At 42.1% G+C, this 17,977-nt stretch overlaps 1 protein-coding gene across 1 annotated transcript in view; it reads right to left on the reverse strand.

The window, feature by feature from the left end:
* Nucleotides 1-11,656: 11,656 nt before the first annotated feature.
* Nucleotides 11,657-17,977, reverse strand: part of vwa8 (von Willebrand factor A domain containing 8) — a 115,107-nt gene continuing 108,786 nt past the window's right edge. The window contains exon 45 of the mRNA XM_057852472.1: nucleotides 11,657-16,881. Within this exon, the coding sequence (XP_057708455.1) occupies nucleotides 16,773-16,881 (109 nt within the window). The 3' untranslated portion in view covers nucleotides 11,657-16,772. The remainder of the gene's footprint in view (nucleotides 16,882-17,977) is intronic.

Raw genomic sequence — 17,977 nt, forward strand, 5'->3', positions numbered from 1 at the left:
AATCTACTGGACCTAATCAACATAACGAGCACATTGCCACGATCGACAATGGACTATTGGGAAAATGAACAATCAGAGGGGATGGATATTATTAAAAAAAAAAACTTATAATCACGAAATCTGAATGTCAAAAATTGATATTTGATATTTTCTGCGTCCTATATGGTATATTGGGGACTGGTTTCAATAAGCTTCGGCTTCTCCCGTCAGCCCTTTTCTTTTCGGGTTGAATTAATTGTAAACACATATAAATGCTGTATGTTTGTTTGGATTTGTCATGCCTGAAGGGAAAATAAATAAACTAATAAAAAAAAAAACAAAAAAAAACACAAGGTAAGATTTCTTAACTTTGCAAGAGAGAATATGCAATGCTGTTATAGCCTTTAAAAGTCTGTGCTGTGTGATCATCACACACTAAATGTAACTCGTAGCGTTAGCCATTGGCGTCTTTATGCCTATTTTAGGGGTTTTAGGCTTCTTACTTTGTTACATTCTACCCCTGAATAAAACAAATCAGGACAATGTCCCACACAGACGCTACAATAACCACTCTGTCAATTTTCATTCAAAATTGTCGGGAACCTTTATTTATTTTTAATTCGCTTTTGGACTAAAAACTTTCATTTTTACAGACGAAAACATTTTGAGTACCGTAATTTTCCGACTATAAGCCAACACCCACCAAATTTGACACAAAAACGACATTTGCTCATGGATAAGTCACACTTGACTATGAACTAGTGTTGTATCGGTCGCGAACGATTTGTTCTTTTTGAACGAATTGTTTTGGTGAACGAGACCGAACTAATCATCATCTGCACTGATTCGTTCTATGAAGGTGGTGCTTGTTCGCTGCGTGGGAGGGCGTTGAGCAAGCGGCAGCGTCTTCTGACATCGCACACGACCAATCAGACGCCAGCCTCATCGCGGGCAGGGGAGGGAGCGGAAACAGAATCAGGGCGTTTGTCACTCACGTCCACGTGTGGCCAATAAGCAGCCAGCGTGCAGGCAGGGGGGCAAGACTGAGTTTTGTCACTTCCCGTTCAGTGACTCGGTCCTCCGGTTCCTGACCTAGCTTGCTGCTAACTTGATTTTCCAGTAATGACTATGCGGTGAACGAATCAGAAAATGAAAGGAAATGACTTTGTCACATATTTGTTAACGTGGAGCCTATCAAATGCTGCTCAAACAGACAAAAACACCACACAAATCTAGCGAGCATTGTTTAGAGTAGTACTTTTCTCAACAAACTCGTGACTGCCTATGACGACATACTATCAAATTTACAGTAATTTAAAACACGGGTAGCTACGAGGCAAGCAAAAGCTGAGCTGCGGTCGCGTGACGGCAGTGAAGCGGGCAGAGAACTGTCACTATATGGAGGCTTCATGGCAGCGATATTTACCTCATATGTGCACAGAAAAAAATATTTAGTATGATCACCATGATACTGATTTGCAATGAAACTGTATATACATGTCAATTTTTTCCCGAGTGTTTTATTATTTTTTTTCGTGTCAGCGTGTCGGGTGTTGGTTGGTTTGACAAATTATGTCAATCCGTCCATCATGTGCTACTCAAGCGCCCAAAACAACGCACGCAGACACGGGAGATGTCGCAATATGTCTACATTTTTCTTAACAGACTAATGAGAGTAGAAAGGCGACATCGTAAAGAGCTAACAATTATTTCTCGTCAGCATTTGACGATCTGAGATGCGGGGACGACAGGGGAGCTGACCGGATTATTTTATTTATTAATACCAGTGCAAAAAAACAATATGATCACCATAATACTGATTTGCAATGAAACTGTATATACATGTAATTTTTTTCCGAGTGTTTTTTTTTTTTTTTCCGTGTCAGGTGTTGGTTGGTTTGACAAATTATGTCAATCCGTCCATCATGTGCTACTCAAGCGCCCAAAAACAAAGCACGCGGACACGGGAGATGTCGCAATATGTCTACATTTTTCTTAACAGACTAATGAGAGTAGAAAGGCGACATCGTAAAGAGCAAACAATTATTTCTCGTCAGCATTTGACGATCTGAGATGCGGGGACGACAGGGGAGCTGACCGGATTATTTTATTTATTAATACCAGTGCAAAAATTCAACACGATCATCTTAATACTAAAAAACAAAAATACAACAGAGCGAGATGTAAATATGATGTGTTGGTCGTTCCATATTCAGAAATGAAACTTTCGATGTATTTTTATTTTCGTGACAGCAAACATGCTGTATATGTGATTGTATGTGTGATCAAGAACCTGCTAAAGAAAGTCCGTGCGCCCCCGCCCCCTACTCCCCTCACAAAAGGAAAATGTTTAACCGTGTCCTAAATCGAAATGCAAGCACGAGCCATGACTTTGAGCCCATAGAACTAGGACAGGGGACGCGGAAGTTCTCCCTCGCTTTTGCAGCAGCAGGAGGGAGACGAGGCTGTCTGTGAAAGCAGAATGATACCGCCTGTCACTCATTTCTGAAACTACGACGAGTGGTCAATGTGGAAGAGAGGGAGGGACCAAGCAATGTCACTTCCCGTTCAGTTATACTGCGAAGCGGTCTTTGGTGATTCGTTCGGCAACGTCACTTCCCGTTCAGTAACCGAACGATTCGTTTGGGCGGGGAGGGAGATGAGGGGGGCGAACGATTCGTTGAACGATTTGTTTGAACGAATCTTTTTACTGAACGAACCGGAATGGATTCGTTTACTCAAGTGAACGACAAATCTCGTCACTACTATGAACCGCAGCTGTCCTCACGGTTTTATGGAATATTTTCACCACACGATATTAACCGGTAACACTTTATTTGACAGCGGCACCATAAGAACCACCATGAAGCTTTGAACCAATTGGCTGCAAAGCTTCAAGAAGCATCATCTGGCCATCACTGCTCCCTTGAGGGAGAAAGTCGACCTCTGATGCCACCTGCTGTCAACACTGTTGTCGTCCAACATGCCTCTTAGCATGCATTGCAGTGCTACAGATGTACATAACTATCAAAATTCATGATATGTGCTAATTATTTCTTCAGTTACTGTTCCAGTTGTTTCATTAATTGGTATTATTTTGGTATTTGGTAAGACTTTATTTGACAGTGGCGCCACAAGACTGTCATAAGACAATCATAATTATGACATGACGCTGCCTTGAGCTTTCATAAATGCCTATGATAAATCTCATTTTGTGTCATCTGGCAAATGATCTCACTTTTGACTGGATGTAAAAGATCCAAGCTGGACATAAAGGGAGGTAGTGACGTCATTTGCCAGATGACACTTAATGACATCTGCTATATGCATTTATTAATGCCTATGATAGTGTCATGCCATAATTATGATGTTCTTATGACACTCTTATGACGCAGCTGTTGTTAATTTTACTTTAAAAAAGTAATTAATTACAGTTACAAATTACTTCTCCCAAAAAGTAATTGCGTTCGTAACTCAGTTACCTGAATGTAAGAGTAATTAGTTTCTTGGCAAAGTAACTTGTGATAATTTTCATGTTTTTTTTTGCTCAAAAAACAAAACAAAAACAAACAGAAAAAAACAGGTCACACAATGTGAAGTTTGAAGGGTTTGGGGGACAATTGGCCCTAGCCCAATTCTTTACCCTCCACTTATCTAGACACAAGGGTATTGCAATAACTAGATAGTAACCTTTGCTATGTGTGGAAGTCATTTAAAGTTGTGAACCAACCGTTAAAGTTGTTAAAATTGCTCCCGTTACTGCATTAGTTCCCTTCTGTCTACTTTCAACATGTGTAAGTTTTAAAATTGTTTCATCATTTAAAGATAGATGTAAGTCAAGATTTTAGATAAAAGAGCATTTTAGATTAAAAAAAAAAAAAGTTACTTAGGTTCGCTAGGAAGGATCTCTACATCAGAGCCAGAGGTTGCGCTAGACTTATTCGTTGTTTGTCATTTTGACTGACAGGGTCATAAAAATCCGGTCATAATCTATTTTTACCCCTCACTTAAATTTTTAAAATGATAATAATGACATATTCAATAGCAGTGTTGGTCAAAAGTGGTGCGTTACTTACTCAACTCTGAATATATTGAAGAAACTACCAGCCATGTTGTGTCTACTCTCTGCTCTGTTGACTTGTCATCCAAGACTCATGGTGCGTTCAGGTTTGAGAATAGCGCACGTACTTCTGACTCCAAGCTGTTTGTCCCTGCTCATTCAATTAGGCTACGATCATACTACAGGTCTTAATGCACAAATCCGATTTTTTTGTCATATCCGTTTTTTGGCGTGCCCGTTCAGACTGCTTTTGTCCATTGAGACCATTCAAGTATTACGCATGCGCTCTAATTCGCAGTCCGACACGCGCCGGTGCGCAGAAGCATCAAAACAAATGACAAGTCATCCGTCATTCCAGGGATATCATATTTTGCTTTTCAAAAGGAGGACACATATAACAGACATAAATAATCCCCGTTTAGGCTTATATTCACAGTTTATATGGATCGATAGCATCCACGCACTGTCCGTGCATGTCACACACACATACGGGCAGTTTGCACTGACTCTCCAAAACGGGCTGCAGCCAGACCCCTCTCCCGACTCTCGGCCGTGTAGGAAATGTTGAAATATAGCTCACATAGAGCAGAGAGAAAACCGATCATTCTCATGCTTATCCTCAACCCATTTTAATTTTTTTATGACTGTTGTCAAGCCCGGCCCTTCCCCAAAAGCCGTGTTCACTGCAAGATAGGCGCTTGTAACGCACAACTGAAATCGGATTTGGGACACTGGACGGTACAGACCGCCGCGACAGTCTGGAAAAATGTGGCCCAGATCGGATTTGGACCACATAAAAAAATTACCCAGATCGAATTTGAAATGGTCCACTTCTATGTGACTTGTCCCGTTCAGACCGTCAAATTAATGCCTGACTCGAGTCGGAAAAACACAAAAAAATTGGATTCGTGCATTAAGACCTGTAGAATGAACGTAGCCTTAGACAATGCTCTCCAAAGCTTCCTAACATTTCCGTGTTTGCTACACCTGAATGCTAGTTCGGACATTTTTCCGAGTAAGGCCAGCGACGTCATGCATCAAGAGAGACAATAGCTTATTAATATGCTCACTCACCATCCTGTGGTCTGGGGTGTGAATTGCAACCTGTCAAAATGACGGATGGACTTCAGTTTTTTCCGTCACCGTTTTAAAAAAACGGTCAACGACGGAAAATATTCGGTTAACGCGACCCCTGATCGGAGCCTTCCTGAGAGGTCTACTGCTTTAAGATGGCGGTTGTTTACTAACGCATGTAGTCCTTAAAACATGTTGCCAATGCAGCCGTGTCTGTCATTTGCATCTAGTTCTATAATATGTGATATCTACCGTATCATGTGGGCGTAGTTTGTAGGCTATGGCTACAGTCAGGTATTATTGGAGCCACCTAGCATCGCGTTTGCAACGGCGTCTTCCCCACTCCTGCTCTGCTCTCTCGTCTCCGTGAGTCCATCTCTCAGACTTTTTTTATTTAACCAACTTAGTAACGCATAGTAACGAACGCCTTTCCCGCCTCAGTAACGGTAACGGCGTTGCCAAGATGAGAAAAGTAATTAATTACATTAATAATTACTGAAAAAAATAACGCCGTTAGTAACGCCGTTATAGTCTAACGCCGTTATTACCAACACTGAATATAAGCCGCAGGATTCAAAACGAGGGAAAAAGTAGCGAGTAAAAAAATTACAGCATTCGTCGACGAAAACTAGACAAAGACAAACCCATTTTGAAATGACTAAAGTGTGACTACAAGAAAAATGAAAAGGGCTCCCAAACACAATACTGTTGCTATGAGAGGTTTTGGCGGGAATGCTGTCAAGCTGTGTTGGAAAAACTCGTAAACGTCCAGAGAGCCTTCTCCTCATTCGTCATCATTATGGTCATTAGTGACTCTCGCCTCAAGGCGAGGAGTTCATTTTCAGACGTCCGCCCTTGTTTGTGCTTGTGTGATGGGAGAAAGGGAACCGTAAATCATTCTTCATTGTCTGCCTTTCGGGGAATGATGTTCAACTATCTATGGGATCTGCGGTCTGAGAAATGGACATAAAGTTGACTAGTTTGGCGGTAGTCTTGCATTTGCGGGAGAAAATTCAGAATGCGGAGGAGGAATCTGCTAAATGCATCATGCGAAGCGTTCGTCATTCAGACCAAGACGTCACCGTGTGGCCGGAAGGAGCCAGTTTTTGTCCTGTAGCCATGGCATTCACAGCAGATGGGTGCAGTTAGCGATAAAGTTTAATGTGCAAAGAACTTTTAAGACGTAAAAATAGAATATACAGTGGTACCTCTACATACGAAGTTAATCCGTTCCAGGACCTTGTTTGTAAGTCGAAATGGTCGTATGTCGAGCAGGATTTTCCCATAGGAATACATTATAATTCCATTAATTCGTTCCACAGCCCAAAAACCTTCACTAAATCCTTAAAAAATACTGCTGGTACTATTACAAATGGCAATTACACATAGCAAAACAAATAAATTATGAATCAAAATCGGAATAATAATAATAATAATAATTCCTTTATTAATGTAACGAATCGGGTTCTAATGTGGCAGACGTTTTTTGCTGACCCTGAACGCACCGCGGGGCTGACGTGCCAGAGACAGACCGGTGAGCTTGAGTTTCACTTTCACTTTGAATGTTTTCTTGAGAACACCGTCAATTGCGGCAGACAGAAGGTGTTTTTGTTTTGAATAAGTTGTGAAATAAATGATAAATACGTGGCGAAGATGTGGAGATGTTACCACAATAAGAATTGTCAGCTTAACTTATAAAGACTGGCGAACGATGGTCGGAGGAGGACCGTGGAGATGTATTGTTGAGCCATTTCACGGATGCCCACCCTACGCTCATATTTTTCTGTCATTTGCATCTTCATTTAGAAGGTAAGCGTCGACTTTTTCCTTGTTTCACCACCAGTACCAACCTTTTCTGAAACCAGTGTTGATTTGTCACACAAGAAAATCTGCCGTGCATTCGTCTGCGGTGCTGCCATTGTCGTCGTATTTCGAGCATGTCGTCGGATGTAGAAACAAATGGCGAGTCAAATTTTACGTCGGATGTCGAAAAGTTCGTGTGTCGAAGCGATCGTATGTAGAGGTACCACTGTACACAACTTTTGCCAAGGTAAACTTTTTACAGTGATCCCTCGCTACTTCGCGCCCTCAGTCCATCGCAGATCTTTTTTTCCAATTAAAAAATAAATAAATATTGCATTTTATAGAGCCGTCCCGATACGATCACGTAGCCTCCCTCTCCCTCCTGCAGCTTTTCTTGGTCAGGCAATGCACTGGAGTTGCTTGTTAAAGTTAATGATTGACAGGCGTTTAGGTTTGATCTTGACAGAGACGTTTGGAAGCCGGAACTACAGGACGTCGCATGTGTCAATCATTGTTTAGCTTGTTAAACATTTGCTGTGGCAACTCATTGTGTAAGTGAGCAGCGTGAGCGGATTTAAGTGGACTTATTCAATGAAGCATTTATTAAAAATAACCATTTTTCTACATTATTCTTGTCTAAAAAGAAGCATTCAGTGGAGCAGCAATGTGTTTAAAACTTATCATAATTATTACACTTGAAGTGCTTAAAAACCATTTATCAAAATAAATAATAATATATGGCGGAAAACACTCAGGTGACCTGAAGTTCTGCTCTGAGATGCCCAATTTGGCCAAATTTCAAAATTGTGAAAATGCATGTGTGGTACATCATTAGAAAGCTTAAAATCTCAATTTTCGAGGGGAAGACAAATTTTGAACAGGAGGTCATTTAATAAAAAATATTTTAAAAATTAAACAGCAAAACCCTATCTGGAGGTGAAAGCACACGAGAGCAGAATTCCAGACGCCATGACTTTAACGAGATATTATCGCGTACTTACCTTGTTTCAATCAAAAAACTTTGTGTAGCATGTGTCATCCGCAAACCCCGAAAAATCTCGAAAACTGCCATTATGTACTGTATACCAAAAAAAAAAAGTAAAACACCATAAAATTTACAAAACAAAAAATAGACCCTGCAAAAAAACTGCCAGAAAAATGGAAAACACACAAAACTAAAAACTGATGATCAGTCAAAAACTTCAACAAACACAAAAGCTACAGAAATACTACAGGGGAAAAAGCGCCCAAACAAACAAAAAAATCATGAATAAAACAAAAAAAACATGGAAAACTTTGGCCACACTTTAGTGGGTTCATGAGGCTATCATAAGACCGTCCTAATTATGCATACAGGTAGTCCCTGTGTTACGTCGTATTCTATTTGCGAGATTTTGACACAGATAAAAAAAATTTAAAAACACGACATAAAACAGTTGGTGTTGAAACGCCCATCTAGTCCGATCAATATGTAAATTTAGTAGATTGAATTAGCCTAATTTGCCTAACAAGCGAGCAAGCTAGTTTAAATTCTAAGAGTGGTGGCACGTCCCCACATCCCTTCCCTGAAGGCCGGTTAATGTGTGCGCGAATGTTCCGGGGGACCACCTTGGGGCCCGGGAGGATGCCGGCAGCCCCCCCTTGCTGCAACTACAGCAGGAGGGACGGGCTTCGCTGGACCCCCCTCCCCCCCCCGATTGGCTGGGGAGGGCCCTGGGCTGCCCCTGTGCAGCATTTCCTTTTTTTATTTTTTAAATTTTTTTATTTATTTATTTATTTATTTTTAAGCCTGTCCTGTTCACCTGTTTGACATGGAGAATGTAAGTCTAAGTGCCCGGATAGTCTGAACAGTTTTAATGTTTCACATTGAGAGTCTGACATACTCCCATTGTGATCATTCAACATGCCTCGTTTATTATAACAAAGCAGCGAACAGGAGCACAAACAACAAGAAATACATTGAACGCCTAACTACACTAACTACTAATATGTTGGTGCTATCGTCAGCTAAATGTATTTCCGGTTGACACCATGTGGGAGGCCTGCTGACCAGTGAAAAGAGGAGGAAGGAGGTGGGGGAGTCTATAAGCTAAGTGATAGAAAGGGGTAGAGTGTACACAAATCATCTCTGTGATTTATAACCCAATAATCGTGTGAATCCCTTGTGAGTGTAAGCCCGTTGGCGACCGACCCTACGCTGCCCCATCGCCAATCCCTGCACCTGACCCCCCGCCCGAGCGCGCCCAATCACATCCAGCCACACGTGAGTCCCACCGGGCACGCAACAGCCACTCAGACGAGCGGAGACGCCACGTGGGCGCCGACACAGGGCCACGGCCCTCACCCAGGCAGCCCGGGGAGGAAGGGGGGTGCCGGGAGGGGTGGGGGGGCGGCAGCGCAGCCCATCCCTCCTCCTGCTGCCCAGCAAAGGAGCCCTCGTCCCACCCCCTGGAATCCAGGGTGGTCCCCAGGGCCACCCGCGAACCCATCTACCAGCCTTCAGGGATGGCAAGAGGGGACGCACCACCAACCCCACGCCCGTCCCCAACCTCGTCCGTCCACCCAGGCCACGAGCCGCCGCCGCAGCCCCCCAGCCGGCACGCCACGCCACTTGGCCCCCAGCGGCACACCAAGCCCAGGGCAGGGTAGGGTCCCCCGCCGTAGCAGGCGACATCCAGCCGATACACCTCCGCCCAGCCAGCGATCCGCGGCGGAGCACAGGGCAGATACCCAGTTAGAGAAGAGAGGGTAAGGCGGAGGCAGGAGAACGCCGAGGAGCCCGTGCAGCATTTCCATTTGTCTGCAGGACTATCACATGTCTGATGGGATTCACGCATGACTGGGTGCAAATAGACACACACAAATAGAGAGAATGTCAGAGCCAGGATTAGCGAACAGGCAGCAAAGAACAGGATGTCAACATATCCACACGTACAAGTGATTGGAGTCCACTGGAAACACAATTAGCTAATGATAGCACTCCTATGCTCATAGTTAGTGTAGGCTTTGAATGTATTTCTTTTTGTTGTTTGTTCTTCTTTCCTTTCTGTCCCGCCATAACCCCATCCTGCTCACTGCTTTCTTCTAATAAACCAAACACAATGAATAATCACAACGGGAGTAGATCATACTCCCATGTGATACATTAAAACTGTTCAGACCATAAGACACTCAGATTCCCATCATTTGTGTCAAAGCAGCTGAACAGCATAGGATTAAAAAAAAGTGCTTCTGAGAATCTGTCGGCTCTTAGAAGAGTGAAACAATCAATCTGGCGTGCCAGGTTCAATTTCCCGGCAGGGCTTCTTATTTAAATTTTGCCATTTTGGATGCTATATCTAAATTCACATGACTCAGATGAATTGAAATAGAGGCCTAAAAGTCTTGGGTGTCCTCCTCCGCCCCGGATTCTACTTGCATTTCTCACAATGTGCCCATGCATATTCAAAATAGGAGAGCAGCTGCAAAAAAAAAAAATGCACCACAAGCCAAAATTACACTGAATTGGAGATATGGAGTTGTCATTTTCTTGTCTGCGTGTTATAAATCAAGCCTGTGTTAAATGTGATCATTAAAAAATATATTTTACAACTGAGTTTGTAATGTTTACACGTTGTGTACATGTAAATGTTCATGCAAACCAGAAAGTCCTATGTGATAACATTGGGTACATTGTACTGTAGATTATATACTGTGAACGGACATTTGGCAAACAAATGTGATATGGTTGTAAGCAAACAAAAAAAACACCTCTATTTCGCACAATCGCACAGTCTTGTTCCTTGCACTCGTTTCCCTCCTTGACACCCCACACATATGGTTGAGAAATCTTGTGACCACTTCATAACATTCCTGCAGTGTGAACTCCAGCGCACTGACAGCCGGCTATCAATCACCCTGCTCGGCTAAAAGTAACAACGTGTGTCTCCCATTCTCGTAACCCTTGAACCTTTGCAGCCTGAGATTGCCATGACATCGGCCGTCAATCAGAGCCATCAATCAATCTGACGTGTGGTGAAGACGGTCTGCGTATATTAGGCATGTCCCGGTCACATATTTTTGCATGTAAGTCCGAGTCACGTGATTTTATCTGATACCACGGAAATGCATGACAGGTCTTGAGAAATGGTGAGCATGTCAAGGTGTAGATTTGACCAACGGAGGGCGCCATGTTTTATATGCGCAATGCACGCTGAGGCTGATGATGCGGTTGGGCTGGACTGGGAGAATAGCTGTGCTAGCTAGCAAGTGACGCACGTATGACGACTGGCATAATTTTGTCACATTCTGCTGCTGGTCAGATTGTTTTGTTACAGAGCTGCGGGATGAGTTCCCAACGTCGTACCTGCATCCAATTCCAGCTCATCAGCAGTGTCTTTAAACCGATCCTAGGCGGCTTGCCAAGATATTAACTTGCTGCCATTTGACAGATTGTATATCCCTTCATTGCTAGTTGCATCATTGCCTTGTTTTTTTTTTTGCTGTTTGTCTGCCTCTCACCGCGGGTTTCCCTAACCCCTACCTAATCCCTTACCTAACCCTAACCCTTTTTTTTTTAATTGTTCCCGACCTACTGTCACGGACCCTATTTGGGTCTTCATTTTCGCGACTGCGTGTTTTTTTGTGTGTTCAATAAACCCTTTTACGCAATCCCTATGTTATTGTTGTCTGCTTGCTGTCTGAAGTGAGCCACATTTTCTAATTCTGTGGTCTAAGCAGCAGCATTTTCTTTTCAGTTGCGTTTCCCTTTCACGTTTTACCGCACGGACAGACAACGCGTAGGGTTGCGATTGCTTTACAGTGGTATGAAAAAGTATCTGAAACTTTTGGAATTTCTGACATTTCTGCATAACATCACCATCAGATGTGATCTGATCTTTGTCAAAATCATACATATGAAAAAACAGAGTCTGCTTTAAAACCACCCAAACATTTCTAGGTTTTCATATTTTAATGAGGATAGTATGCAAACAATAATAAAAGTTGGAAAAATAAGTAGCTGAACCATCACATTTAATATTATGTACCCCCTTTGGCAGCAATACCTTCAACCAGACGCTTCCTGTAGCTGCAGATTAGTAGGCATATCGATCAGGACTAATCTTGGCCCACTCTTCTCTACAAAACTGCTGTAGTTCAGTCTAATTCCTGGGATGCCTGGCATGAATCGCTGTCTTTAGGTCATGCCACAGCATCTCAGTGGGGTTCAAGTCTGGACTTGGTCACTCCAGAAAGTGCGTTTTGGATCATTGTCTTGTTGCAGCATCCATCCTCCTTTTAGTTTCAACCGTCTGACAGACGGCCACAGGTTTTCCTGCAAAACTTTTGAATTCATTCTTCCATTAATGATTGCAAGTTGTCCAGGCCCTGAGTTAGCAAAACAGCCCCAAAATCAATGATGCTCCCTCCACTATGCTTCACAGTGGGGATGAGGTGTTGATGTTGATGAGCTGTTCCATTTTTCCTCCACACATGATGTTGCGTGTTACTCCCAAACAATTCAACTTTGGTTTAATCAGTCCACAAAACATTTTGTTAGATGTTTTTTTTTTTTTTCAGACAGCAGTGGCTTCCTCCGTGGAGTCTTCCCATGAACACCATTCTTGGGCATAGTTTAACATATAGTTGTTGTGTGCACAGAGATATTGCACTTTGCCCGTGATTTCTGTAAGTCTTTAGCAGACACTCTGGTGTTCTTTTTAGCTCTCTGAGTATTCTGCGCTGAACTCTTGGCGTCATCTTTGGTGGACGGCCACTCTTCAGGAGAGAAGCAACGGTGCCAAACTCTCTCCATTTGTAGAAAACATCTCTGACTGCCGATTGATGAACATCCAGACTTTTAGAGATGGTTTTGTATCTTTTCCCAGCTTTATACAAATCGACAATCCTTGATTGCAGGTCTTTAGACACTTTTGACTGAGCCATGATGCACATCAAACAACGCTTCTAATCAAGACAATTCTTACCAGGTGTGTGTTTTATAGTGGGCAGGGCAGCTTTAAACCACTCATCAGTGATTGGGCACACACCTAACTTAAATTGTTTGGTAAAAATTGGTTTCAATCTCTCTTTAAGTCTCCTTTGGCAGGGGTTTCACTTACTTATTATACGGCAGGTGACTTTTCCCTAAATAAGAGTTACACAGTGTGTCAATAAAATGACATGGCGCAGGAGCTTGAAAGTGGAACACTGTGTAATTACCATCTGGACAGAGGTCACGGCACAGAACAGCGGTGCATTGTGGGACATTCTCAGAAACAGCCGCTTGAGAAGGTGAGTGATTACACAGAAAAAGCGACCATGCGTGGACAGGTTTCCATGAACTGCCATTGTTTCTTGGTAGTAGGCGTTTGTGTTCTGCTCTGGACTTTTAAAAGGGAAACAGCTGATAAACCACTTTAACGTCAAGTTGAAAACTCATTTGTGTGCTATAAGTGCTCACGCTTGCGTCAAAACTCGACCTTCTTCTGTATTTTGACCATTTCAGTCATTTATTATATAGCTCCAAGACAGAAAGTTAACTATTTCATTCATCATATTGATGATTATAGTGCGCAGTTAAATTAGTGTTGACTTTCGACTACTAAAACATGAACTTTTAAGTGACATCCTAATTTATTGAGATATTCAAATACAGTTATCAAAATTAACCATCTTAAATGTACGAGAAAAAATGGTTTAACCCTTTAGTGCACATTTTTTCCCTTGTCTTTGTGCATTCTCTGGCTGATGCGACTTATACTCAGGTGCGACTTTTCATCCAAAAAATAATGTATATGGTGGAAAACACTAAGCTGACTTTAAACTCCGCTCTGAGACCCCCAATTTGGCCAAATTTCAAAATTGTCCGATATGCATGTGTGATACATCATTGGAAAGCTTAAAATCTCTATTTTCTGGAGGAAGAAAAATTTTGAACAGGAGGGCATTTAAAAAAAAAAAAAAAAATTAAACAGCAAAACCCTAACTGGAGGCGAGAGCACACGAGAGCAAAATTAAAGACGCCACGATTGTAACTAGTGTTGCACCGATACCATTTTTCCATTTTTTAGCCCCGATACCGATACCTGACTGTGCAGTATATATCCCCCCCCTCCCCCCAAAGAGCTACATAATTGGATGTGAAATCATTGCCATCAAGGCTTTGTCAGGCTGTTGCTTACCTTTGCAAAATAGGAAAAAGACTAGTAAGAAGTGAATAGTCCCTAGTAGACAATAGTTGAATAAACCTTTGGCTCTCAAAGGCCAAAATAGTGCTACATTTGTGAAATTAATCAAACATGTATAATACTAGCCCAACAGTAAGAAAGTAAAAATAAATTCATAATAATTGAACTGAATAAACTTTTTAAACCTCTCAAAGGCCAAACAATGCAACTTTCATGAAATTATTGTCACATTCTGCTGCTGGTTAGATTGTGTTTTGTTGCTGGGCTGGTAGTGGGGGCGTTCCTGACGTCGCACCGGAATCCAATGCAGGCTCATCAACGCAGCATTTAAGCACGGGTGATCTCAGAGAAGGCTGTCAAGATATTTGCCTTGCTGATCGCCATTTGACATCTCGCACTATTAGTCTCGCTACATTTGCTTGTTACGCCCCTGCATTGGGTTTTTTCTGTTAGTGTGCCGCTCTCGTTTGTAACCTCTACCCTGTGCAGGTATTTGAGTGTTTTTATTTTGGCTTTTTGGCTCGCTGCCTATCGTCTTAGTAAACCTTCGAGTTTGTAGTATTGAGCTCCGTCGACCTGCTGTCACGGACTCCTTTTGTTATTTCTTCTATCCCGCGATCGCGTGTTATTTTTTTATTTGCAATAATTAAACCCTTGTACGTGACCCCCGCTTGTTGTCCGCTTTGAGGTCCAACCTTGTTTCCGCATTTGCGGACGCTAACAATTATAAGTAATAATAATTGACCACAGCATCCCATCTCTCTATTAGCCTCCTTTTCTTCGGGAGGGCGGAGCCCCTTATTTCTATTTCCGAAAGGTGGCAACCCTACTTTGGAAACAGTTCCCAAATTACTGCGGCATTTCTTTCAGTAAAAGACAATAAAAGTAAAGTAGACGTAGTGAACTGACCAGAGATTGTTGCTCCGGTCCAGCGCCCTTCCTCTGGATAGCAGTCCTGCTCTTGCAGGCTCAAACTCGTTGTGTTCGTTCACGTTTCATCTTCAAATGTTTTATCAGGTTCGAGGTATTGAAACTGGCTGATTTAACTCCACAACTCGAAACTTTCAGGCCGCATCTTGCATGCAGCCATTAATTTTAATTGATGGGATTTCTATTTTGAAATATTTCCCGACCGCCGCCAATTCTCCTGGTTTGTTTTTCCTCCATATGAAAAAGCGGCCTTGTCATTGGTCAGGAGTGGCCATTGGCCCGCTCTCATTGGTCTTGAGCAGGCCAATAGCGATAGCTGCTTGGTGTTCACGTGTCATCACACAACACAGAGACAGAGTGTAGTGAGTGCCAGGAGGAAAAAAAGGTTACGGTCAAATGTTATAATAATGGAACGGGAAATGGTATCGGCGACGTCTTTGTTGGTACTCGCCGATACCACCATTTCGGGCCGGATCGGCGCCCCCCTGCCGATACTAGTATCAGCATCGGTGCATCTTTAATTGTAACGAGATATTATTGCGTACTTACCTTGTTTCGACCCAAAAACTCCATGTAGCATGTTTCACCGAGTGTCAAGACACATCTGTGAATGGCCACAGTCTTATTTTTTTTTTTTTTTATTTTATGGGTGAAACATGGTGATATAACAAGGGTCACGATGCAGAAATCGCAGACAAGGAGTGGTTGAGATTTTCTTTTTCAGATAGTTACCCTTTTAAACGTTTTTTTTTTGTTTGTTTGTTTGGATCGATTATTTATCATCTAACATATCAGAAAAAATGCAACAGTAACAAAAAAAAAATACAATTAAGCGCTAGTTATGAGGTAGATATCCGTGACTTTTTACAGAAGCCAAATTTTTCATTGTGACGTAATTTGTTTAAAAGTTTAAAATATGCCAGTGGATAATTTAAGTCATTTTTTTCCCAAACTGAATATTGGACACCAATTAATGATTCTAAGCTAAAAATGACAGACATTTTAAATAATAAATATAATTACTTACCTTCTTTTTATGGCTAGGTTCAAACTAAAACGGTTGTGCAACATCTGTAAACGGGGGGTCCGGGGTAAAACAGGCAAATTAAAAATAGTTCGGGGGCTTAATGCGCCATGAATCTGCTATGGCAGCATATAGACATATTGTTCTATCAAACACAACAGTTCTTTTGGCTTAAAATACAGCAGTTTATTTTAAAGAGGGGTGCAAGAGCAGAAACTGCTTTTTCAGTCTTGTCTGTGTTTTCCACCATATATTAAAAAAAAAAAAGTTTGATCATATAATAATAATTGCTACCCTTGTAAATGACAAAAAAATAGCCACTTTCCCCATAAAGGGGGTTAAAGATCTTTTGAATAGCTGTCCATTGTCCATTGAGCACTGTCCTTGAAAGGGTTAATTTCTGAAGATGTTAATATTACACTTTTTTCCCCCAAGTAAAAGGCCTTCGAAATATCCACCACTTGTGTAAAAATTAATGTCCACACACTCTGCATCGAGTCACTTGTGGGAAAAGAGTGGGAGGTCTGACCATGAAATAAGATCCCAGATTCCATGGAGAACTGAGACGACGCTCGGTGCCGTCGGAGGGCTGACGCGGACGCTTTTAAAAAAACGTCCTCACTCAGGTGGGGCATTCCTCGCTCCTTTCCGAGAAGCTCGGTGATCCGAAGACTCGCGAAAAAACAAAAAAATAAAAGAGTTAACATTTGTGAGACATCAGTCAGCATCACCGTCAGACAGTGGACAGCAGGGTGGATGTGAAGATCTGCTGCAATATTTGGGGGATCTGCTTGGTATCCATAGCAATGAAGGATCTCCCAGCCGGTAGGGTCTTTTGGAGTCTGATGCACAAAAGAAAAAGACACCAAATGTATTTATTTATTTTGGATGAAGATGAGCCAACGTGATCCAATCCATCTTTTCCAACTTTGTTACTGATTCTTTTGCTATCTATCAGTCACCACACAGTAGTGGTGACAGGGGTGTCAAACTTATTTTCGTTCGCGGACCGGCTTATTTTTCGCCAAATAAGTAGACTCCAGTAAAAATGGAACCAGATGTCTCGCACCATGACCATAACGTGACGGTAACGAAAACATCAGAGACGAATGCCAGTTCTCGTCTGATGAGACGAAAATGTGACATCATTTCCGTCATGTTCACAATGCGTGACATTTTCATATTGTACGTGGAGTACGTAAGCTCGCATTGGAGAAGTGTTAGGGTCGCCGCTCCCTCACTCTCCTAACAGGAGTTTAGGATATTTGTCAAGCTAGGCTGCACCCCAACTTGCTTGTTTGGAAACACAGTAAGATTTTATTTTATTTTTTTATCGTGGCAAGAGAGAATATGCAATGCAGCGTTAGCCCTTTAATGGTCTGTGCTGAGTGATCATCAGACGCGAAATGCAACTTGTAGTATTAGCGTTAGCATTAGCTTCAGAATCGCGAGCATCCTCTTAAAATATTGGCCTGACTAAAGCAGGCAACTTGGCTTTTCTATAGAAGAGAGCCAGTTGGCAAAATGGCTTTTATTAGACGCTCTTTGTAGTCACCTATGGAAGGCTTATAGAAGCTTTGGCTAGACTCTAAGCATGGCAAAAAGCAGACTTTCCAGTGTTAAACTCCAGACATTTTTTTTTGTACATACAGCCTCATATATGGATCAATATTGGTTGATCATGGCATGACATTTCCTTTAGCGCAGCACCATCTAGTGGATGTACAAAGCAACCCCAACCACTAATACTACTGCGCCTTATAATGTGGTACGCCCTATATATGAAAACAGTTTAAAATAGAGAGACAGCGAGAACCAAATGTGGTATTTGCCATGTGGCAAAAAGGATTTTGCCATGTGGCATTTTTTTTTTTACCATGTTGCAAAATTGATTTTGCCATGTGACATTTTTTTTGCCATGTGGCAAAATGGATTTTG

This window comes from Corythoichthys intestinalis, chromosome 12, assembly GCF_030265065.1.
Source record: "Corythoichthys intestinalis isolate RoL2023-P3 chromosome 12, ASM3026506v1, whole genome shotgun sequence".
Lineage (NCBI taxonomy): Eukaryota > Metazoa > Chordata > Actinopteri > Syngnathiformes > Syngnathidae > Corythoichthys > Corythoichthys intestinalis.